Genomic DNA, 26,101 nt, shown 5'->3' with positions numbered 1-26,101 from the left:
GTGGACATATAGCTTACGCATGGTAAATCATATCTATTCAATTTTCTGTTAAATTACAAAAAAGACTTAACTTGTTGCATCTTTATTTTTAATGCAAAACTAGGAAAAAAAAATGTTTTATCAACTTTAATTTAATTTAACATAACTCAACAACAATATTTAATTTAGGATAAATGTTCTTAAAATAATCTTAACAAGAAGTTACAAATTCTATGGGTTAATTTTCTAAAAGATATTGTGCATTTAAAATATCTTTTCAAGTGTTTTCAACTTACACATTTACATATTTTATCATGAACTTCCTGCAACTTCCTACAAAGCTAACAAACTCCTTTTTTTTCCTAATTATTATTATTAATTATTTTAATTTTTACTGATAATTCTCAAATTTATTGTTAATATCTACATCATTAAAAATACCCGTGAAGTTAACAACCATTAACTTTGAAGTGGGGCAATAAGTTAAGTGGCCATGCCGCCGAATGCTTCTGAACTCCCTTCAGCTTTGCAAGACATGAATTTCCAGGAAGTAACAATTGGCATACTTAGTTTTGCTGCACAATTAAAATAACCCAATTTAGAACCAAAAATATTCTTAGATATGAAATAAGAATGGCATTCGGTGTCTGCAACTGTGCACTAGAGGCAACAGAATGGACAAAAGGTACCATCCTATTGGGTTATTGCATCTGCCACACCTCCACTTTCTGCAGCATCTCAATGCAATTCGCTACGTGCTGCTACAAGAACAAACTGAAAGGAATAATAAGTAGATCCTGCAAAACAATGGATCACATTTCCCATTTGTGATTTAATATATGCTTTATATATGCAACTCAATTAGATTCTACTTAATGATAACTAATCTGAAAGAAATTATATGTTTCGAGATTCAAGTGAATAATAACAAACTCGTCACTATATCATATAAACATTGTATATGTACTCTCCAACCTTGTGCTTATGTTCCAAAGTATGTTTTCATTTTAATGTATATTTTAATTAGTTCAACTTGTACATATATATCAAAATTAGTCCCAACTACATTTATCCAATAAATAGCTAGATTGTTCAAACTTCATCATCAGAAGATAATTTTGGTAGAGTTAACCTATATGGTAAGGGGTATTCAAAGTTATACCCAATTTTGCATAATTCTGATTATAGCATTTCACTGTTGGGTAGATTGTTCTTCCATCCAATATTAAGGCTAGTCCCAACCTAAGCTCAGCCTAATTGTGAAAATAAAACAACTAAATTAATTCAACATTCAATTGGTGGTTGTCCAGATATTTTAAATTCAATGCTTATATTCCTAATTTTAATTTAAATATTTTCCTATTTACTCTACAACATAGGTTGGTAGATATTCAAGGACTTATTTCTTTGCAAAACATAAAATTAAAAACATCATAGAGAATCTTGTCATAATTTAAGCAGGGACTATATACAAACTAGTATAAATTTATTGTGCCGCATTCTACAACCCAGTTAGAGGGAGATGTGTAATTCCTTCCATACTCAACATAGAATTGGCACATGTCCCTTTTAAAATAGAAATAAAATACTCTCTAAATTAAAAAGTATGTAGGTTATAATAAAAAATACTCTCTGAATTAAAAAGTTAGTGGATATAATAAAAAATAATATATATATATATATATGGAGAGAGAGAGCACAACAATAATCTCTGCGCACTCCATTGTTGATATTACAACCAAGTCTAAAAGAGATATGGTAAAAATATTTCTATTATTCTCAGTCACAAGTAAAATATTTAGATGTCTATATAAAGTAACATGGTTTTATATTAATTTTTAAAGGAGATAAAGTAATTAAAAATAAAAGGAAATCCTATATTATCACATTTTATTGCAGAAAAAATTATTTAACACAACTAGATAAATTATTTAAATATCCATGTAAGTATATATATATATATATAGAGAGAGAGAGAGAGAGAGAGAGAGAGAGAGAGAGAAAATAAAATTAAGTATTTTCTAATAAGAATAATAAGAGATAGTTCTGCAACTATGAGCTAGGGTTTGTACGTACTAGTCAGGTTTTTTGTAGGGAGTGACGCTAGATCTGTCTTCTGTCGGTTGGTTAGACGGTGTTGGCAGTCAATAAGCTAAGTTAACATAGGCTGCTAGCTAAAGTGAGCAACCCATGAGTGGCCCCTCGCAGGGGAAGGGGGGTCCTCCTCCTTCCCTGATGTTGCTAGCAGGGCAAACACATCTAGAACATGATTGAACATGCCCGAAAAGATCCACCTGTGGCTGAGGAGACTCCAGTAATTGGGGCGCAATGGCAGGCTCGAGGAAGGAGTCGTTGCCTTCAAAAAGCTGCAAAAAACCCGAAGTATGTAATCCCAAAAAATAGTTTGGATAAATCCCATCAATATATGAATGACCATTCCCTGATCTATAAGTTCATGGGTATTTGGCCAAAGGTACAAGAGACCGTCCACGGGATCCAATCCAAATGGAATCCAAAAGCACTAGTGGAGCTAAGGTTGCGCGCAAAGGGCTTCTTCACAGTGATCTTTGCAGATCTAGAAAAAAGAAAACACATATTTGAGAATGGGCCATACTTCATGAACAATGTGGGGTTATTTATCAGATACTGGGAGGAAAGATATAATCTGGAGAAAGAACAATTTCAAGCAGCCCCAGTTTGGGTCTGCCTCTTTTCCCAACCGAAGGATTTTTGGGAGCCAGATATCCTAGAAGGGATTGGGAATGAAATTGGAGATTTTGTCAAGATCTTTGAAATCACAAAGAGAAGACTAGATGCATTATATGCCTAGATCTATGTCCACATAAATATTTCTCAGTCACTCCAGAAATCAATCAATTTGGAGTACCAAAACTCACTTTTGGACACAACAGCGAGACTATGAGCACGTGCCCTTCAAATGTCGAACATGTCACAAGTATGGTCATCGTTTACGGTAATGCCTACTCATAGTAGCCGAAGAAGCACAAAACCTGGCCAAGAAGGACGAGGATGGTTTCCAACCGGTGGAAGGAATGCGCAACCGTGCGACTTGAAATCAACCACCGCAGCTTGGCAGTCGTCCAAGACCACCTTTGTGAGAAATGACACCAACACCCAAGCACATGCTAAACCCCTGAAATCTGGGGACGAAAACCCTTTCACCGTTTTGGCAAATCTGGAGACAGAACCTGTAGGACAAGCAACTCAATTGGCTATACAAGCAATGTTGGTGGATAAAGAGTTCGAAATGTTAAAATTTCTGAATCTAACACATCAGAAACCCCTACTGCAATTACTGGTTTACAATCTCCTACATGTTCTTTACATTAATAAGTTATTTAATTGCATAAACATCGAAGTAAACACTATTGCAACCTTCACAAATATACAAATCATGCACTAAAATAAACAGAGACAATAACACAAGGGACACCATTATTTTTGGACAACCGTCCTTGGAAAAACCCAATTCATGAAAACCAGTGCAACATATAGAGGGTTTGTATTATTAAGCAAATTCATGAATACAATTAGGGTGCCAGAAATGGCTCACCCAATAGAGAATATCCTTGGCAGTAGTACCTCTATCTGGAGACAGATATTCCGACAAATCAACAATCGATGATCAAACCCCACAATGACTCCGGCTGTTCCCTATGCTGGACAGCGAAAGCTGCTCCAAGCACTACTCTGGAACTGCGTCACTCTTCCAGGAGCTGCGTCACCCTCTCCCGACTCAGAGTCTGTTGATCTGCTCCCAATTTGCCCCATAGAATCTCCCCAGCGTCAGCCTTTATGGCTTCTGTGTCACATACGTCAGCCTTTTGCATCCTCTACGTCAGCTCTTTGGCCTCTGCATCAACCCTTCTAGGGCCTGCGCTGTCTCTCCTGGCACTGCGCTGCCTCTCTGCTATGTATTCTTCAACCTCGGATGAAAATACCTTGCTGAACTGCCCCTCACTGCAACTCTGATCACTAACTCGATTTCTTCAGCAAATCTAGCCCCAAAAATCGAATTCTTTGATCACTTGGTGTATCTCCAATTGACCCTCAAGCCTCCTCTTATACTTTTCTTGTTGATGAATCAACGGTCGAGATTAAGTCCCTAATCAACAACTAAAGATTAGAACTGGCTTGATCCTCGTCACTTAGAACTTTCTCACCCATATCTTATTAATACAAATTAATATTTTTATTTTCCTAAGTTTAGACTTAGGAACTCATTAAAAATATTAATTATTTTAATAACTCCTCATCCGCGTGGAATTTCTCCAAACGATTTTCGGGTCTTGGAGATCTCATGTGCCTGAGCCTCTCCACCATTTTTCAAGGCTAGAGCATATCCGATGCTACCCAAAATCAACACTCCCTCTTAGCGATGAATGTGCTCTAACAATGCTTCACCATAGAAGCATCACATTGATTCTTTGCATCAGTCCTCTCTGTTGATGCTTGGCTTGTTGACCCACATCCACTGCATTGTTCCTTCTTATATTATTGCCCATGACACTGCCACTACTACATCTGTACTACAGCTCCCTCTCAACATGTTTCCCATAGCACCGCCACTGCTAACTGTTGCATTGCAAATCAGTTACTGAGAAGTACGTAACTGACTTCACCCAAACACTGACATCCTGGTTAGTCCGGAAGCCTCGTGATGTTGAAGCTACCTCAGCTGCTATCATGTGCTCCCTCTGCTGCCACTGCGTTGTTGCAACCTCTTTTGTGCATCTTGCACTCCTGCAACCTCCATTGTGCTACTATAGACTTCTGCACTCTAGCACTGCCTTGCCGCTCCACACCTTGCTCCACCCGACACCTGTCATCATGCTACTATCGTTAAGGGCTCCCGTAGCCGTATGTGATCCAAGAGTTTGGGCACCTCAAGGATCCTGCCCAAGTTCTGTAGTCCTCCCGACTGCAGCTCCAAGTCTCCCCACCTCTTCTCTAGAGGCGCATGAACACTCATGGCACAATCGTCATCAGTCTCGACATCCTTCTTCACCTTTGTTGGAGCAGCCTTTGAGTCAAAAGCTTCTCCCTTGCCTTTCTTCCTGGGGCACGAGAGGCATAATGTCCCAGCTCCCCACAGTTGAAGCATTTGACCTTGGAGATGACTTTCTTCTTTCTCTTCTGTAGCCCCTATTGTCCCGCTGATGTGAGAGCTACATTCTCCTCCTCCTCCTCCTTGATTCGAACTCCCTTACCGCTACTCCCCGCCTTGGTCAATCTCCTAAGCTCTTCTTGTCGAAGAGCTTCCCACATCTCCTCCCAACTGGGGAGAGTCGCTCTACGTGAAATGCTTTCGACAAATGTCTCCCACTCCTCAGAGACTGCATTTAGGGTAGCCCTGACCATGAACTCCGGATCCGGTGTAGACCCCATGGAAGTAAGTTGGTCGTGAATCCCTTGCAACCTAAGAAGGAATGGATCTATCTCCTCTCCTTTCTGCATCTGATATGACCTTAGTTGATTCTCTAATAACATCTTCTGTTGCACGGAAGAGCCCTGGTATAAGGTTGTTAGGGTGTCCCACATCTCCTTTGTTGTTTTCTTCTCAACAATATGTGGTATGACATGATCCTTGACCTCATCAAGGATCACGCATTTTGCCTTCGCCCGGGCCTCCTCATACTTCTCAGTTGCATCAGGGTTAACTGAGACAGCTACTGTTTTCAAGGCATAGTCCTTGATGCAATGTTTATCCAGGATTGCCAAGATCTTGGCCTTCCACATGACAAAATTGGAAGCCTCGTCCAATCTGTCTTGATCCCTCAATCCGTTCACTGCCATCTCTGCTCCTCTTCTCTAGACTCTCTCTGAGTCCTGGTTTCCCTCTCAGAAATCCTCTAGCCAACTATCAAATCACTCCTCTCCAATCCTCCTTTGTCGCTACAACCCAGAACTAGATTTCTTGGCTAGAAATGTATCGAGGTAGTGCTTCCCTCTACTTTAGTTCAATCTCCTTAGACACTGTTCTGCACCAATAGAAATAGCGTCCCACCAACTTCTCAAATCAAAACTACACAATTCCCTTAGCCCCGGCAACTCGAAGAATCTGAGCCCTTCAGGCTCTACGCAATCTCTATGTGGGTTGAATCTGCTCCTCCCGGCCAACTGCGTCAATCCTTCCTGGCTCAGAAGGATGACGTGGCTCTGCGTGAGCCTGATCTGCCCTCCTCTACCTCTGTGTTGGCCCTGATGGCTGACGCAACTACTGCGTGGGCTCCTCCCAGCTACTGCGTCTTCCTCTCCCGACTCAGAATGCTGACGCAAGCACTGCATGAGCCTCTACGTCACACTCTCTACATTGCGTCACTCCTCCTCTTGCCTCTTCATCTCTGGAACAACACTGTCTCTCAAGACAACTGCTTCTCTGTTGCAAATTCTCAGATTTCTCGGCTGGTGTCTTCAGTCGCCTATGATCTGCAATCGCTTTGATACCATGTGAAAATTCTTGAATCTAACACATCAGAAACCCCTACTGCAATTACTGGTTTACAATCTCCTACTTGTTCTTTACATTAACAAGTTATTTAATTGCATAAACATCGAAGTAAACACTATTGTAGCCTTCACAAATATATAGATCATGCACTGAAATAAATAGAAACAATAACACAAGGGACACTGTTATTTTTGGACAATCGTCCCTGGAAAGACCCAATTCGAGAAAACTGGTGCAGCACATAAAGGGTTTGTATTATTAAGCATATTCGTGAATACAACTAGGGTGCCAGAAATGGCTCACCCAATGGAGAATATCCTTGGCAGTAGTACCTCTATCCGGAGACAGATATTCCAGCAAATCAGCAACCGGATGATCAAACCCCACAGTGACTTCGGCCGTTCCCTATGCTGGACAACGAAAGTTGCTCCAAGCACTGCTCTAGAACTACGTCACTCCTCTAGGAGCTACGTCACCATCTCCCGACTGAGAGTCTACTGATCTGCTCCCAGTTTGCCCCACAGAATCTCCCCAACGCTGCCTCTAAGGCCCAACATCAGCCTCTATGGCTTCTGTGTCACTTGCGTCAGCCTCTTGCGTCCTCTACGTCAGCTCTTTGGCCTCTGCGTTTGCCCTTCTAGGGCCTGCGTTGTCTCTCCCGACATTGCGCTACCTCTCTGTGATGTATTCTTCAGCCTCAAATGAAAATCCCTTGCTGAACTACCCCTCACTGCAACTCTGATCACTAACTCGATTTCCTCAACAAACCTCGTCCCAGAAATCGAATTCTTTGATCACTTGGTATATCTCCAATTGACCCTCAAGCCTCCTCTTATACTTTTTCTATTGACAAATCAACAACCGAGATTAAGTCCCTAATCAACGACTAAGATTAGAACTAGCTTGATCCTCATCACTTAGAACTTTTTCACCCATATTTTATTAATACAAATTAATATTTTTATTTTCTTAAGTTTAAACTTAGGACCTCATTAAAAATATTAATTATTTTAGTAACTCCTCATTCAGGTGGAATTTCTCCAAACGATTTCTAGATTTTGGAGATCTCATGTGCCTAAGCCTCTCCACCAATTTTCAAGGCTAGAGCACATCCGATGCTACCCAAAATCAACACTAAACAATTAGAAAAGTCGACGCCCAAAAGGAAAATACTAGAAGACTTTGAGGAAGACCGAAGACTCGAGGAGATTCTTAGTCACACCAACAAGATCTTAGAAGTGGAAGAAAAACACAAGGTTGGGATCCGATGAGTGAACAATGTTGGAATTCTTCAGAGTTTGGATCAAATGCGATGTAAAAGATGTCACTTCTAATCAGCTAATCCACTTCCGAATTTGTTCAGGCAATGGTGTGCGCGACTGAAAAACCAAAAGGGGACTATTGATCTTAGGACTCTAGCAAGGATGGTGGAGTTATACCCCACCCACAAGTAGACCAGAGCTCCTCTGAGAAAGGGAAAAAGGGGAGAAAGTCTACGAAGGAGGCAATTCAAGAAGCGGGAAAATGTCTGCTTAACTCTGGGCAAATGGGTCAGTTGATGGATTACTTCCCCTAAACCTTTCCCCTTAATGAAAATACCCTCATGGAACATATGGGGCTTGAATAACAAAGGTCAGCTCTGTTCTCTAAAAAACAAAATCAATAAGGTAAAACCAGACATTGTATTATTGCAAGAGACAAAGATGGATGCAGAAACACTCCAGGAGGTGTTCCAGGTTTGCTAAAGAGGTAGTGAAGCCATGGCATTGGATGAGATTGGAGCAGCGGGAGGAATTTGCATCTTATAGAATCCCAACTAGGTTGTGTTCCAAGATTGGATAGGTGCCCATCATAACCTATTAGGTCGCCTTTGGTATATCAGATCGGATGCTTGGTTCAGTTTGACAACAGTATATGGCCCTTAACCCCAGAGGCTAAAGACTTGTTTCTCAAAGAGTTGATTGACCTTAGATCATGTCTTTCAGATGAAGCTTGGATAATTGGGGGAGACTTTAATATGATACATAACATGGAAGAAAAGCTAGGTGGAGTCCGATAGTTGGATCCCATCTCTGAAAAGTTTAATGAGATAATAGATCGTTGAACTTGGCAGACGTGGCAACCAAAAATGGAATCCACACATGGGATAATAGAAGGGGAGGACAACAAGAAGTCGCTAGCCGATTGGACAGATTCCTCATCTATGACGACCTGCTTCTAAGGGACCTATTCATCGAAGCATCCATCATTCCCTCAGTGGACTTGGATCATTGGCTGATCTACCTTGATATTGTTTTCAAGTTACCCCCCAAAAACATGCCTTTTAGATTTGAATATTTTTGGCTTAAGCATCCTAGCTTCATGGAGAAAATGCAAGCATGGTGGTAGGATCTAGAAGTGCAAGAGGGTTCAAAGATGCAAACCTTTCAGAGGAAGCTAAAGGCTCTCAAATTGCAAATCGAAACCTAGAATAGAGAGGAGTTTGGGGACATCTTTGCGGAGAAGAAAAAGTTGGAGGAGAGTATCGAATCAATTCAGATTCAAATCATAAGGAAAGGGAAAGCGGAAGCCCTTGTCGAAGAAGAAGGTAGATTAGTGACTCAGATTGAAGAATGGCACCAACAGAAAGAGACCCTGTAGAGTCAGAAATCTAGGATCCAGTAGCTAAGGGAGGGTAAAAGAAACACAATTTTTTCATTGTTCCATGATTAATCATCGCTAGAACAATAGAATCGCGTCCCTCACATATAGGGAGGGGACATGGCTAGAAAATCACCAAGATATGGCTCAAGAATTGATCTCGTTCTTCTCCAGGAATTGATCTCATTCTCCTCCAATCTGTTGGCATAGGAAGATCGAGACCGAACAAAGGATATAGAGCAGGTCACACAATGCATCCCCAAAATAGTGACTGAGGAACAGAACGCAACTCTGATGCGTCAAATATGCGTTGAAGAAGTTGAAGTTGTAGTAAAATATCTGCCTGCAAACAAATCTCCAGGCCTAGATGGATTTACCTCTGAATTTTTCAAGGCTTGAAAGCACTTCTTGGGGCCCAAAATAGTGGATTTGTTGGAGTAGTCCCAACAGAATCAACAAATTTGGTCAGGATTGAATGTTACCTTCCTCACCCTAATTCTGAAGTCTAACGTTGCCAATGATCCCAATGGATTCTGTCCCATCTCCCTTTGTAATCTAATCTACAAGATCTTATCCATTATCCTCATTCAAAGATTAAATCTAATTCTGCATCAAATCATCAGTCCAAAACAATCCAGTTTTGTAGAAGGTAGGCAAATACTCAATGGCATAGTGTTAGCCCATGAAGTCATCTACTCTCTAAGGCTTAGAAAACAACTCGGTGTGCTGGTGAAACTAGATCTCTCAAAAGCCTATGACCGATTACGCTGGCAGTTTCTTTAGCAGTTCTAAAGGCGTTCAGTTTTGCAAAAGATTGGATCTACTGGATCTGCTCTTTGATATCTACTCCATTCTTCTCTATTCTCCTCAATGGTGCGCCCACAACCACCTTTCAGTCCTCTCGAGGTTTGAGGCAAGGAGATCCAATCTCTCCTTTTCTATTTATCATTGTTGCCAAAGGGTTGGATCGTTTAATTAATGTTGCAACCCATGTAAATGAGTTAAAAGGCCTCCACCTTCTGGGAACGTACCTCTCCATGACTCATGAACAGTTTGTTAACGATAACTTGCATTATGGGGAATTCATTGTTCGGGAAGCAGTAGCTTTGGATGGGATCCTTATTGAATTCCAAGCAGCCTCAAGTATGCTCATAAACAAAGAAAAGTCCAATCTTGATTTTTTCAATACTCCTAAGCTTGTTTAGAACCACCTAGCTCGCCTCATGGGTTTCTCTATTGATTCTCTTCCCTCTAAATACTTAGGAGTCCCCTTAGTGGCTAACCCTTTACGCATAATGTATTGGAAAGAAATCTGTAACAAGCTCATGAAAAAACTTTCCAACATGACTTTTTGTGTGCTCAATCTGGCTAACAGGGCTACCCTCCTCAAAGTTGTCCTCCAAGCCATCCCCGTTTACTAACTTTCGGTCCTTCCGGTCCCTAAATACATTTATCGAGATCTGGTTTCAATCTTCTGTAAGTTTCTTTGGCAAGGGGCCAACTTAGATAGGAAGTGGTCACTAGTAGCCTGGGACAAGCTCTGCCTCCCGAAAGCTTATGGAGGCCTTGAGTTAATAAATCCAGAGAAACTAAATGAGAACATGTGAGCTAAATTGTAGTGGTGATGGATCTCCAGAGAAACTAAATGAGAACATGTGAGCTAAATTGTAGTGGTGATGGATCCAAGGGGGCACCGAACAATGGAAACGCATTTGGATGCACAAGGAATATTGTAGGCTGACCTCCTCTGCGACCAGGCTACGTCTGCAGGGTCGTCTCTATGCAACCTTGCTTGTCGAAATAGTCACATTATCAGAGATCATTTCTTTTGGGAAATACACAATGGAAACAACAACTCTATTTTGGGAAGAGTCATGGAAGCAACTTTCGTGCCCAGATCAGAATAATGACCTGCAAGGAATTAAGTCTGCCCTGGATCAGCTAAATGCAAGAACAATAGAAGATTTTGGGAAGGCAAGCCATGGTCAAGAGGAATGGCGTATGTGGAAAATAGAACAGGACTGGTAGATAGAAAGGCCTCAAAATAGTTGGTCTGCCTTTAATCATTTGTTGCAGGAAAGACGTATCCCCATGTCCCAAGCCTCAAACAAGCTCAGATGGGCTTACAAAGCCTTGGGGTCTTTCTCAATTAAGGAGGCCTACCTCATTAAGTTAAACATTAATGCCTTGTCGCGAGAGAGTTATTGAAACAAAGTCTGGAAATGGAAACTATGGTTAAAGATCACTCATTTTCTATGGTTAAATGGTCGTAAACGCATCCTGACATGGGATCAACTAATCAAAAAGGGATATATTAGGTCGTATCAATGCCTAATGTGTAAGCAGAGTGAGGAAACAATGAATCATTTATTGAATGAATGCTCGATAGCGGAAGCGATCTGGTCAGAAGCCCAAAACATCTTTGGACAGATTAATCGTGTATAGGACAATCTGTTGATCATTGTCGACAATTGGAGGTGCTCCCGATTCAAGAACACAATCGCCAACAGAGCATGGATATTGGTATTGGGCTTCCTTCTCTAGAATATTTGGACAGAAAGAAACAGAGTTGTTTTCAACAATCATGAACAATCAAGTCTCTCTATACGAAAGATAGTTAAAGAGAACATTTGGAAAACCATCATGTCCGAGAAATGGGGGGAAGATGATTGGAAAATTGATCAACTTGAGACAATGATATATCCTCTCTCAACTTATCTGTGGGGATGATGCCCAACCTTCCCTAGCCACAAGAGACATCATTATAAAATCACCATCTTTCTTCACTCGGCCCCCGCACGGATTTGTTAAAATGAATTTTGATGGGCCCTCAAGAGGAAATCTAGGTCCAGCAGGATTCTTCGAGACTTTGTCGACATCCCACTGGGTCTTTTTGCAGGACATTGCGGATTCATAGCTAATAATGTGGCAGAGCTAATGGGCATTGAAAAAGGACTCCTCACTCGAAGGCTATGCGGCACCAAGATTCAGATCTTGGGAGAATCAAGAATAATCATTCATATGGCGCAAAAGATAATAGATGGATCCCCCCATCTAAACTAATACAGAGCTGGAGACTAGAATCCTAGGAAGAATGCATTAAAGAACTGATCGATAGCTTCCCATATGTCATCACAACTCACTTCTTGAGAGTTGGCAACAAGGTAGCAGACTGGTTGGAAAATTCAGGTACCATTGAAGGACACCAAGGTCTAGCAACTAGCTAGCATTTGGTCCGAGCTCATTTGACCTAGATCCAGGAGACCTAGCTGCTATCTTTGGCTAATAGATGAAGACAATCATTCCCCCGGTGGGCGTGAGCAATCAACGACTCAAGCGATCTCGAGGTCTCCCCCATCTACCATGCGTCAAAACATGCTCTCAGCCATAAACAATATTAATCGACGTTGTGTCTGGACAACAAAGCCTATAGAGGTGTTGGGTATACTTATTGCTCTCCTCAAGCGAATTTGGAATGGTTATGTGAATTGGGAGACGAATAGAGGGAACAGGGAGGCAAGACGTTGCAGTGCTTGCCACAGAGGCTCGCTCTGGGAATCGAACAAACAACGAGAAATTGACGAAGGTCTTATTGTTGGTGTTCCATTATCGGGTAGCTCTCAGGCATTCGTTTGGGATCCAGGCGTGCAACCTTCCTACCTTGGAGGTCTGCTTCTTTGTCTAGGATTTGCATCCGCCAACAACGACTTATGTGCATTGTTGGCCCCTGTCCTGGGATCCGCTCACTGGCATTCAAGTATTCCTTCTATCTAGTTTATGGTTTCGACATGGGTCTTTTGTGTCTATGGTGATAGGAACCCGATTTTCTTCATGGGGGCTTTTGTGCTCTGGGAATTGGGCTCTCTTTTTAAGGTCCGACTTATGGCGCTCCAGTGTCGTAGAGTTGCTCTTATTTCCCTCCAGGTTGTGTTTTCTGTCCTATCACCTGTGGCCTTGGGGTGGTAAAGTTTCTAATTCCCTTAGGCCCGCTTTCATCCTGTTTCTTATTGTCCAGTGGTGCTTTCAGTCCAACCTTGCCCTGGAATTGCTAAAATTTGTATTTTGTCCTTTTCCATGGGGAAAGTCTATTAGGAGCGAGGCTTCTTACAGAGTGGTGTCTATTTGGGAGCACTAGTTGGGGTGGGGAATTCTATTAACTCCAAAAGGCCTTCGTGCCGCTTGGAAGCACTGTTCGAGTTTGGCCAAGAATTCTACCACCCCTGATCCTTGCGGGGTTTCTTGAGCATTGGGCTTTGTTTCACTTTCTTCTAGGTTGGTCTATTAGTATTTGTTCTAGGTCCTTTTGGTGAGTGTCTTCGAGCGTGTTGGTGACTGAGTTGTGGTCCAGGTCTGTGTTATAGTTTTGTATGCAGGTATGCCTCGACAATGAGGATGACCCTGCAGAGGTGGCAGCCAGCACAGGAAGGTTACAACACGAGCTGGCAGAGAAAGTTTGTCCACCGAGGAAGACTCCGCGAGCATGGAGAAAGAGGACGAAGTTGCCCAGGACCTGGGCTGCTTTCCAGGTCATGTGGACCTGCCTGTCACCTTGGAATCGCTCATTGAACAATTGAGGGAAATCCAGGCCAACCTGGACATTCTCAAAGAGCATAGATATGAGGACCGAAATGAGTTAGTGGCCTATATAAATGATATTCATTATAGCCAGACGAAGATTCTGAGGCAACTGGTCAATGTGCACAGGAGCCAACAACGGACTAATAATCGCTTGCATGAACCTAAGGCCAAAATGGAACACATCGATTTTCATATGCATGAGCGACATGGCCCAACGGTAGCTCCACCCATGCATCCTCTTCAGCAACCACCTTGATATGTCGTCCACAAGATTTTTACTCATTTTGTCTCTCTTTTGGCATGTATGGTTGTCTAACCCTTCGGAAATAAAAGTTCATTGGAAAAATCTTTTGCACTATATTTTGGGTCTCCTAGCTAACAAATCCGGCCAGAGTGCAGCTGGGAGAGCTGTCAAAAATCATTTTGTATCTTGTATTTTCCTGATCATATAATAAAATTTTGTTTACTGACAAACAAAAACGAGTAATAAGAGATAGATGTACAATTCATTTAATTCTAAATATAAAATTAATGTGACATTTAAAAACATTAATAATAATAATAATAAATCAATGTGAATCATAAACAAAATATTTCAATGTCAACTATGTATATATTATATATTGTTAAAAATAAGAATATATATATATAACTCTAGCAAAGGTCAAGAGAACATGTGCAAATCGTTTTCCAAGCTTTTCTTTTCAAATGAGATTTGATCCCTCTGCTTGCTAGATCTATAATTACAATAGATTTATACTAGTTACATAAATTTTAATCAATTAAAAAAATATTTTGATTAAATTCTTAAAAAATCTATATTTAAACCATATTTATCAAAAACATAGAATATAATAATTAGAAAAATGTCAACACAACAAAAGAATGTAACATTATCAAATTGAACTTTTAACCAAATAACATCATCTAATTGAATATCTATTCCAATAGCCCATATGTTTTACCCAATGTCACATGGCTCATGTTCAAGTTCTAATTCAATAGAAATTGATTCAAATTCAAATTTTAAAGTTTATATATATATATATAGAGAGAGAGAGAGAGTTAGTTAGTTAGTTAATGTGAGCTCCAAGATGACCGACTTGAGTAGCTTCCATACAAAATCACTTGGGAATCGCACCCAACCCAGGCCAATGTGAGCTCCAAGATGACCGACTTGAGTAGCTTCCATACAAAATCACTTGGGAATCGCACCCAACCCAGGCCACACCAACCCTTAGCATGGTTAGATCTTTTCTCACTGGGTTTCAAACTAATGACGTTTTCAAAACGAAGTGCCTTCACAAAAACACCCTATCACTATGTATTCTACGCCCAATACACTTTTATAACATATTTTTATATATTTCTATTTTATAAATAATAAAAAACATATACTGAATACAAGATACTTATCACATTCTATATATGGTATATAAAACTTTTTATAAAATTTTTATATAAAATATAAAATATTTTATCAAATTATTATATAAAATATTAAAGTATGTATTTGAAATATATATAATATAAATTACTTACCTATAAAACACTTGCATTTATTAAATTATCACAATTCCCCCACAATATCTTGTTAAGTGAAACATGGAATGCTCCTATTCAAGCAATTGCTATGGTGCGAGTCATAAGATATTTAAAAAAATTGAGCAAATGGAAGAGGGTAGATGGTCTAAAGTTGTCTTTAATGATAGATTGTGCAAGAGCAAAAAAACTTGGATGCAGAAAAATAACAAATGGTTTAGTAAATGGGGTATTTGCTTGAACGCGTGTCCCATAAACAGCAAAGAGATAAAAGCTTTTGTTATGGAAAAGTTCCACAAACGTATTTGGGATAAGGAGCTAGGAAGAAAGAAAAATTACTATATTGAAGTGTTTAATCCCACTCATAATCTTCAACCAAAAGCATACATAGAGGCCAATATCTCTTGGAAAGCCAAAATTCTTATTGCTCAATTAAGGACTAATTCTCATCAACTCCATTGTGAAACAGGGCGCTAGAAAAGGCCAAATGAAGTGTGGGAAGAAAGTGTATGCATTTTTTGTTTTTCCGGAAAAGTGGAGACAGAAAAACATTTCATTTTAGAATGTGAGGCCTTCAAAGACAACAGGGAAAGTTATGCAGATATGTTGGCAGCTAGCTCTTGGGATAATCTACTTAGCGAGGGGTTTGTCGAGAAACTGGGAGCATTTATTGTGAAGCTTCACAGAAAAAAAGACCGAATACATCAAGCAGATGAAGAAGCAATCTGTCCTATAAGCTATATTTAACCCTGTGGAAGTTAAAATAATTTCTTTCTTTCGCATTAACAGTCTAGTTGTGCGGCATATTCAAATCGCTGGACTGTAGTAAAACTAAGCCAGATTTGGTCTTATTTAAGAGAAATTGCAAGTCAACAAAATTCTGATATTTTCGTCCGTTTTTCATTCAGCGAATCAAGTCGACGAAACTCTAATAATTTCCGGTGGTATTTCGTTCGAGTTTTCCAATAACCAAAAATTAAAAAGGGTTTCCCTTAAGTCAGCCAACGAATTCGTAAAAGACCTTTTAATATTCACCGGCGAATTTCATTGCGGAATTTGAAGGAATTTTATATTTTCCTTGAGATTCGTCGAATTTCAAACTCAAGATTCGATTTCGACGAACCTGTGATCTTCATAAACTTAGCCAAAAAAAATTCTTATATGCAGTGCCAAATCATGTGTGAAAATGCCCCAAAACTCTCTTCTATATTGAAAATCAATCAACTTCCTTTTAAATGGAGATCAATCCATCAAGTTAACATCTGTTACATGTCTACAATTTAGGATTCAGTCTCATTCGAATACCTAAACACTTCAAGTTTACTTGATAGACTTTTTGACTGTTACACTTTGATTCTTAGATTCCCTAGTTTTAACATTCGATTTTATCCCTTTTACCCTTTTTAGAGGAACGCAATTTTCTACAACCCTAAATATATGAACTCTAAGAGTGTAATTTTCCATATTGTCCAGTTCAAAGATACAAACATCTCCCTCCTCTAGATTATTGTCCAGTGAAAAACGTTTCCACCCTCCACTTAACCCAGGATTTGAACGATTTCCAAGATAACAAACAGACCATTTCTTTCCAGAAGGACCTACAAGAATCAAGTGCACTTTTTCATCAGGTAGCCAGCGCTTTGCAAAGCTCGTCGACAAGCTCTGTAACATAGCAACAAGAAAGTGAGATTATATTAGTTTGCTAAACCTATAACAATAAATTGAGACCCTTGGTAAATTCATACAATTACATTGCAAATGATAACACTGTATTAATACTATGACGGTGATTGCCAATATTTCTTGGAGAGCCAAAATTTGTATTGCTCAATTAAGAACTAATTCTCATCAACTCCGTTGTGAAACAGGACGCTAGAAAAGCCAAAAGAAGTATGGGAGGAAAAAGAATGTATTTTTTGCTCTTCTGAAAAAATGGAAACAGAAAAGCATTTCATTTTAGAATGCAAGGCCTTCAAAGACAGCAAAGAAAGTTATGCAGATATTCTGGCAGCTAGCTCTTGGGATAATCTATTCAGGGAGGGCTTTGTCGAAAAATTGGGAGCATTTATTGTGAGACTTCACAAGAAAAGAGCCGAATACAAGAACCAGATGGAAAAGCAATCTGTCCCATACAATGTTTTTAAAACCGGAACCGGTGATCGGACCGGTCCACTTAATGAACCGGTTTACCGACCGGAACCGGTCTAACCGGGACTGGTTTGGTCTAAACGAACCGGTTTTAGAAAAATACATTAAATAATTTTTTTTAATGAAAAAAACTATTTTTAAGATTTAAAACCATGATTCCAAGCCAATAGAGACAAAATATGCAAAGATTGCTCATTTATATACCATGTAAAGGTGAATATATCAAAATGGCACCGAGTGCAATACATATCATCGACAAAATACATAAGCAATGAGGCACAAGTACAGATACACAAATATGGCACAAGTTTGTGCATTAGTCCATTTACTGCCTGAAGCACAATTTCTAAAACAGTCATCTTCAGTCAGACTTTCAAGTTTCAACACACAAAACACTGGTAGCCACATTTGTTTCACTGTTATAAAGTCCTTTTCCTTATGGTCTCAGTGTCATTCAAAGGCATGTCATTACTGTTATACATTCATCAAAGCATAAAGATTAGTGCATATTTCAACTCTGGTACAACCTTCAGTACTATGAATTACATGTATAGTGCTTATGGGTAGATGTATCGTTCTAATAAACAGGTTTTTCCACATACTACTACTACAGGTAATCTCTGAGCATTTAATCATGCATTACTTAGTCAACAGAGGCACATCCATCAATATACCAAAGTTATTGTAATTTAACTTTAAATCTTCCACAAGTAGTTTGATGCTCCCAGCAGCCGATATAGGGAAAAATGTTCTTCAGATCTCTTGCCGGTCCTTGTGTCATTGATGAAAATTGCTATAGTTTGAAGGTTTCAAGGGCTTCAAACTTCTTCAATTCAGACATACTAGTTGTAGGCATATAGCTAGGGCTCCGTCCATATCTCATATACTTAAATACCTTGCACAGTGATGAAGATCACAGGTACTATGAGCTGTTTAAGCTGATGCAAAACCAGTCAGAAATCCGCTTTTTCAAGTTATGGTGGGCATGCCTAAAACCGGCCGGTTTAGGACGGAACCGGCCGGTTTGATACAAACCGGCCGGTTCCGTCCTAAACCGGCTGGTTTTCACCGGTTAGGGCCAAAAATTGGAGAAACGGCCTTCCAAACTGGGTTTTTTGGCCGGTTCGGACCGGCCAGCTTGCTAACCGGCCGGTTTGACCGGTAACCGGTTTTTGAAAACGGTTTTTAAAACAGTGGTCCCATAGGCTATCTTTAGCCTTATGGACGTTAAAATAATTCCAGTTCATTCATTTCTTTTTAAACAATCTACAAATAAGATATGGAAAATAACTGTCATATAATCATGCCAAAAAAGCTCACAAGAAAACAAGAAAACAAAAATATGGCATAAACTACAAATAATGGCATTGTCTAACTCTTCTATATTTTGGCTTTTGTCGCTGGAATCTGCCAATACAATTTTGGGCAAGATTCTGATTTTTGAATGGATATATGGATTCAGCTCCCTGGAAAAACAACTGGGGCACTTGAATTGTGTAGACTACACAACTCAAACTTGTGATTCTAACAGGATCTCTACCAGATTTTGAGCAAAATATGACAGGAAAATATGCCCAGAAAAGCAAAAAATATAGAAGAGTTAAACGACAGCCAAATAAATTAGGTGAAATTCACACGCAAAAGGTGGAACTGGAAAACAAATCTCTCTCAACCTATCATCAAACTAAGTTTTCTATTACCTGTCAAATAAAATCCCGTGGCTTTAACTTTTGACCAGATGCATCCTGTAGAAAATTGTAATCCCAACCCGGTCTCCAGTTTTAGGTGAAATCACATCAGTTTAATGCCCAACCCAACATGTCATATGTTGCTGTTATAAACATGAATATATTTAAAACTGGAAATGCATGAATTTACTCTACACTTTTAATTTTTGCTGAGAAAAATATTAACAGCCACACAAATTTTAACACATTGATTTTTGGTCCAAAGACCCTAGAAAAAACCCCAAAGGGAAAACTAGTGAGAGGGAGTGAGAAATTCTCCTTTCTTTTAAAAAAAATATTACAGCAATAAATGCAGCAAATACAGTGAACTTATCTCCTTGGAGAATGTGATGATGGTTCCTTGAAAATTATGCCTGCTGCTGCTCCAAATACTGTGCAGTACAAACCTCGATTTATGTGTCCAAACTCGCTCAGGAATCAGTGCCTGACAGCCCCCTTGAAACTTTGTGTCAGCTGCAAAAATTTCCAAAAAAACTTCTCTCTCAAAAATCACACTCAGTCCCTCGATTTTCACGTTAGTCTGTTGTACTGATGGGATGCAATAAATGCATGTCTGACCTCAAAATTTGTGCTCTGATTACTCCAAAATTCGTGCCCAGAACCCTCTAATTTTGTGGTGCTGCACTGACAGCCTCCAATTAATGTGTTGTCCCCTTTGAAAATCATGCTAACAGCTGCAATTCAGTGCTCAGCCCAGCCTAGAAATGCATGCCCTTCTCTGCCTGTTGTACTTTGTTGTACACCTGTTGTACTTGCTCTTGCTTAGCCTTCTCTTCTCTGTGAAAATTTCACCACTGAAATCCTATTGCAGCAACTAGAATCAAATCTTCTAACTGCTACTTAATTTAACAATTTATTGTGACAGCAACAACGAATTAATCACACTGCAATATACACAAATAAAAATACTGCAGAAGCTAAACTGGAAACTAAAAAACCACTGGCACAAACAAAATTATAACGCTGTTATTTTTGGACAAAAGTCCACGGAAAAACCCATTGTAGGGAAACCAGTGCAGCAACTGAGGGTTTTTATTATTATGCAGCAGTGAAAAATTCTGAATACAATAAATATCACCAAATTGGCGAATATATCCAAGAAAAATACTGGCAAAAATTAACTGAAGGATCAAATCTGTTTTAATCTTAGCCATTGATTAGGGACTTAATCTCGGCTAAGATTAAAACAGACTTGATCTTCGTCTCTTAGAAGCTTCTTATCCTTATCTTCATTAATATCCATTAATATTTTTATTTTCCTAAGTTTAAAATTAAGAACCCATTAAAAACATTAATTATTTTAATAACTCCTCATCCGGATGGGATTTCCAAAACGATTTCTAGGTTTTCGAGATCTCATGTGCCTTAATCTCTCTCCAAATTTCAAAGCTAGAGCACATCCGATGCCACCAAAAATCAACACTCCCTCTTAGCGAGGAATATGCTCTAGTAATGTTTCACTATAGAAACATCACACTGATCTTCTGCATCGGTAACTGTGTTGATGCTTGGCTTGCTGCCTCACATCCCCTGCACTGTTGCGTCCTGTACTGTTTCCCATGACACTGCCACCGACACTGCTGCTCCTGTACTGCAGCGCCCTCTCAACCTGTTGCATCATGCTGCCCATAGCACTGCCACTGCAAATTGTTTCATTGAACCTTCTGATACTTATCCATTATTAAAATGGATTCTTTACCATCCCCATCTTCTCCCTGAAATGAACAAACTTTGTTGTCACTAAAGCCTTGGTGAGGATGTCTGCCACTTGTTCTCTTGTAAGAGTGTACCTCAATTGTATTGCCCCTCGTTGGACATAGTGTCTCACAAAGTGACACTTGATATCAATGTGCTTCAACCGATCATGAAATACTGGATTTTCAAAGAGCTTGATGCAACTCTGATTATCACACATGATCCTAGTCGCTTCCATCCTTCTTCTGAATAGATTCACAAGCAATTTCCTAAGCCATATGGCTTCGCACAAAGCTGTACTAGCTTCCATATATTTGTTGGACTTTCTAAGTCTGACACGTCAGAAATTCCTACTGCACTATCTGGTTTATTTCACCTACTTGTTTATTCCTTAACAAGCTATTTAAACACATAAATACTAAAAATAAACACAAATGTAGTCTCAACTCATATACAGATTATCAACTGAAATAATAGACAAACACACAAGGGAAATCGTTATTTTTGGACAATCGTCTCCGGAAAAACCCAACTTGGGAAAACCGGTGCAGCAGTTCTGAGAGTTTTATTATTAGGCAGCTTTCTTGAGTACAACTAGGGTGCCAAACTAGGTCACCCAACAAAGATATCTACACAGCAGTAATACCTCTTCTTGGAAGCAGATATTCAGCTTCTCAGCACTAGTCTTCCCCATGAAAAACCTTCCAGCACTTCTCCAAGGCTCTGCGTCAGCCCTGCTAGCCTCTGTGTAGCTCTGGAACCCTTTACGTCAGCCCTCTCTGCATCAGCTTTCTGGTCTTCTACGTCACCCACACAGGCCTCTCAGCCTCTGCGCAGTCTCTGGTTGCCTCTGTGTGGCTCTTGCTGGCTCTTCATAGCCTCCTCAATCACTACGCTGGCTCCATGGCACTATCTCTGCCTCTCTGCTATGTACTCACTGCCCCTCGCTGCAACTCAAATCACTTGTTCGATTTCTCTCAGCAATCCCCACTCCAGAAAATCGAACTGACTGATCAATCTTGGTGTTTCTTCAACTGACTCTCAAGCCTCCTCTTATACTTTTCTTGTTGAGTCTTCAACGGCCGAGATTAAGTCCCTAATCAACAACTAAGATTAGATTTGGCTAGATCCATGTCATTTTGAACATTCTCACCCAGTTTTATATTAATACCCATTAATATTTTAATTTTCCTAAGTTTAGACTTAGGAACTCCATTAAAAATATTAATTATTTTAATATCTCTCTAACTAGGTGGAATTTCCCCAAACTATTTCTGGGTCTTAGAGATCTCATGTGCTTTAGCCTCTCGACCAATTTTCATGGCTAGAGCACATCCGATGCTACCACAAATCAACACTCCTTCTTAGGGTGGAATGTGCTCTAGTAATGTTCCAACACTAAACATCACACTGATCATCTAGCACTGGTACCTGTGTTGATGCTTGGCCCGCTGCCTTGCATCCACTGCACTGCTACTTCCTGTACTGCCCATGGCTCTGCCACTGCCACTGCTACATCTGTACTGCAGCTCCCTCTGCATCCGTTCTGTTGCTGGTCCTTCCTCCCAAAACTTCATCTGCACTGCAACTCTTTCTCGACACATTGCATCATGTTGCCTATAGCACTACCACTGCTAATCGTTGCACTACAACTCAGTTACCAAGAAGTAAGTAACTGATCTACCCAAGTCATGACATCCTTGTCTGTCCGAAAGCCTCCTGATGTCGAAGCTACCTTTGCTGCTATCTTGTTCTCCCTCTGCGTTGTTGCAAACATCTTTGTGCCTCTCGCACTGCTGCAACCACCTTTGTGCCTCTTTGCACTGCTACAGACCTCTGCACTCTAGCACTGCCTTGTCGCTCCATCCACATCTTCCTTCTACCAACATTCGTCATCCTGCTACTGTCATTCGGGGCTGCCGTAGCCAGATATGATCCAAGAGTTTGGGTACCTCAAGGATCTGGCCCCTCATCTTCTGTAGTCCCCCTGACTACAGCTCGATGTCACCCCACCTCTTCTCTAGAGGTGCATGAGCACTCATGGCACAGTCGTCATCAATCTCGACTTCTTTCTCTGCCTTAGCGGGAGCAGCCTTGGAGTCAAAAGCCTCTCCCTTATTCTTCTTCCTAGGACATTGGGTTGCATAATGACCCAACTCCCCACAATGGAAGCACTTTACCTTGGAGATGTCCTTCTTCTTCCTATTCCCTTGTTGTCTTGCAGATGCCAGAGCCGCATCCTCCTCTTTCTTGATTCGACTTCCTTTGCTGCTACTTCCCGCCTTGGTCAACCGTCTGATCTCTTCTTGGCGAAGAGCTGCCCACATCTCTTCCCATCTTGGAAGATCAGCTCTGCCCAAAATGCTTTGGACAAATGTCTCCCAATCCTCGGAGACTACATTCAGGGCGGTCCTCACCATGAACTCCTGATCCGGTGTGGCCCCTATGGAAGTAAATTGGTCTTGAATCTCTTGCAACCTACTGAGGCATAGATCTATCTGCTCCCCCTTCTGCATCTAATACGACCGCAACTGATTCTCCAACAACATCTTCCTCTGCACGGAAGTGCCCTAATACAATGTCGTCAAGGTATCCCACATCTCCTTTGTCGTGTTCTTCTCAGCAATATGCGGTACTACATGCTTCTTGACCCCATCAAGGATTATGCACTTTTCCTTCACCATTGCATCCTCATACCTTTTATTATCCGCTGGGTTGACTGGTATAGCCACAGTTCTCAAGGCGAAGCCCTTGATGCGATGCCTACCCAGAACAGATAAGATCCTGGCCTTCCAGATGATACAGTTGGAGGCCCCGTCCAACCTGTCCTGATTCCTCAGTCCGTTCATTGCCATATCCACTCCTCTTCTAGACTCCCTCTGAGTCTCGACTTCCCTTCGGAAAGTTCTCTCCTAGACTCCCTCTGAGTCTTGACATCCCTGTTGATTTGGGGTAGCATCGGATGTGTTCTAGCCACGAAATTTGGTGGAGAGGTTGGAGCACATGATATCTCCAATACCCAGAAAGGGTTTGGCAGATTCTAAACAGATCAGGAGATATTAAAATAATTCATATTTTTAATGGAGTCCCTAAGTTTAATATGAATTTGTGTTAGAGTGGTCCAAAAGACAAGAATCAAGCCAGATCTAATCTTAGCCGTTGATTAGGGATTTAATCTCGGCCGTTGATATGTCAACAAGAAAAGTATAAGAGGAGGCTTGAGGGTCACTTGGAGAACACACCAGAGTGATCAGTCATTCTATTCTCTAGAGCAAGGTTTGCTAAGAGAGATAGAATCAATGATCGGAGAGCAGCTGACGGGCATTGAGTACAGAGAGACAGAGAGGCAGAGATAGTGTCGGGATAGCAACAGAGCAGCCAGAGAGAGAGACACAGGAGCAGCCAATGCTCACGCAGGGCCACGCAGAAGCATCTAAGTGTTGCGTAGAGCACCAGAGGGGCCAGCATAGCTGACGTAGAGGCTCGAGAGCTGACGCAAGGCCTCTTGGGGCTGACGCAAGCCAAGATAGGCTGACGCAGGGCCAATGCTAGACTAGGAGAGGCTGACGCGGTCCAGATTGGACAGACGCTGGGGTTTCAAGGGCAGATTGGTGCTGAGTAGTTGCCGTAAGGATTATCCGGGGTTTCAGCCAGTAGATTTGTCTGAAACAGAGAGGTATTACTGCTAAGGAAATTCTTTGTTGGGCAGGCCAGTTTTGGCACCCAGATTGTACTCTGATATTGCTTAATAAGAAAACCCTCAGATAGTTGCATCGTTTTCCAGCATTGGGCTTTTCCGGGGACATTAGTCCAAAAATAATGGTGTCATATGGTGTGTTTTTTCTTGTTTCTTTTAGTTGCTGATCCATAATATGTTGAGCATGCATTAGTGTTTATTTCCATTATTTACATTGTAAATAACTTGTTAAGGAAAATAACAAGTAGGTAGGAATAAATCAGATAAAATGCATGGAGGGTTTCTAACTAAGTAAACTTAGAAACTTCAACATTCCCTCTTGAAAGATCTCTCCTAGACTCCCTCTGAGTCTCGATTTCCCTGTTGGGAATCTGCCCGCCAATTGTTGATTCGCTCCTCTCCAATCCTCTTTGCAACTGCAACTCGGATTTGGATTTCTTGGCTAGAAATCTATCAAGGCAATAACTCCCTCTACCTTGGTTATGTCCCGTTAGACACTGGTCTACTTCGACAGCAACAACAACCCACCAGCTTCCCAATCCACAATCTGCACACAGCTCCCTAGGCCCCAGCAACTAAAGAAACTGAGCCTCTCAACTCTGCGCAATCCCGACAAGGCTAAATCTCTCCTCTGGCCAACTACGTCAATCCTACCTGGCTGACTAGGATGACGTGGCTCTTCATGAGCCTCTTCTGCCTCTCTATGCCTCTACGCTTGCCCTCTCTCCGGCTCGAAATGATGACGCAGGCCCTCTGCGTCACTCCTTCTCCGCTGCCTTCTACTTAGGAGTAGCTTTGTCTCTTGTGACAGCTATTACTGCTACAAATGCTTCTGATTACGTTGGTGCCTTCAATCCTCATGTGATCTGCAATGCTCTAATACCATGTTGGAATTTCTAAGTCTGACACGTCAGAAATTCCTACCGCACTATCTGGTTTATTTCACCTACTTGTTTATTCCTTAATAAGTTATTTAACCATATAAATACTGAAAATAGACACAAATGGAGTCTCAACTCATATACAGATCATCAACTGAAATAATAGACAAACACACAAGAGACATTGTTATTTTTAGACAATCGTCCCCAGAAAACCCCAACTTGGGAAAACCGATGCAACAATTTTGAGGGTTTTATTATTAAGCAGCTTTCTTGAGTACAACTACGGTGCCAAACTAGCTCACCCAATAGAGATATCTGCACAGCAGTATTACCTCTTCTTGGAAGCAGATATTCAGTTTCTCAGCACTAGTCTGCCCCACGAAAAACCTTTCGGCGCTTCTCCAACACTCTACGTCAGCCCTGCTGGCCTCTGCATAGCTCTGCCTCCCTGGGTCAACTTTCTGGTCTTCTGCGTCACCCACACAAGCCCCTTAGCCTCTGCGTGCCTCCTGTTGGCTCTGCGTAGCCTCCTCAATCATTGCGTTGGCCCTCTGGTACTATCTCTGCCTCTCTGCTATGGACACTGCCCCTCGCTACAACTGAGATCACTTGTTCGATTTCTCTCAGCAAACCCCGCTCCAGAAAATCGAATTGACTGATCTATCTTGGTGTTTCTCCAGCTGACCCTCAAGCCTCTTCTTATACTTTTCCTATTGAG

General features: G+C 40.9%; 1 protein-coding gene across 7 annotated transcripts in view; it reads right to left on the bottom strand.

Moving 5' to 3' along the window:
* Nucleotides 1–231: 231 nt before the first annotated feature.
* Nucleotides 232–26,101, bottom strand: part of LOC149257055 (B3 domain-containing protein Os01g0723500-like) — a 283,787-nt gene continuing 257,917 nt past the window's right edge. For 5 of the 7 annotated variants that reach the window (XM_089413558.1, XM_089413557.1, XM_089413559.1 and 2 more), the window contains one exon: nt 16,399–16,873. In XM_089413558.1, coding sequence (XP_089269684.1) covers nt 16,532–16,873 — 342 coding nt within the window. In that variant the 3' untranslated portion in view covers nt 16,399–16,531. Of the gene's footprint in view, nt 555–668; nt 777–16,398; nt 16,874–26,101 lie in introns of those variants that run through there. The other 2 variants (XR_016256657.1, XM_089413562.1) reach the window with 2 other exon arrangements.

Source organism: Pinus tabuliformis, chromosome 6 (assembly GCF_031772625.1).
Source record: "Pinus tabuliformis cultivar Carrire ecotype Pingquan chromosome 6, CPIR1, whole genome shotgun sequence".
NCBI classification, from domain to species: domain Eukaryota; kingdom Viridiplantae; phylum Streptophyta; class Pinopsida; order Pinales; family Pinaceae; genus Pinus; species Pinus tabuliformis.
Note: the sequence above shows the minus strand (reverse complement) of the source record. Positions and strands in the feature narration are given on the sequence as shown.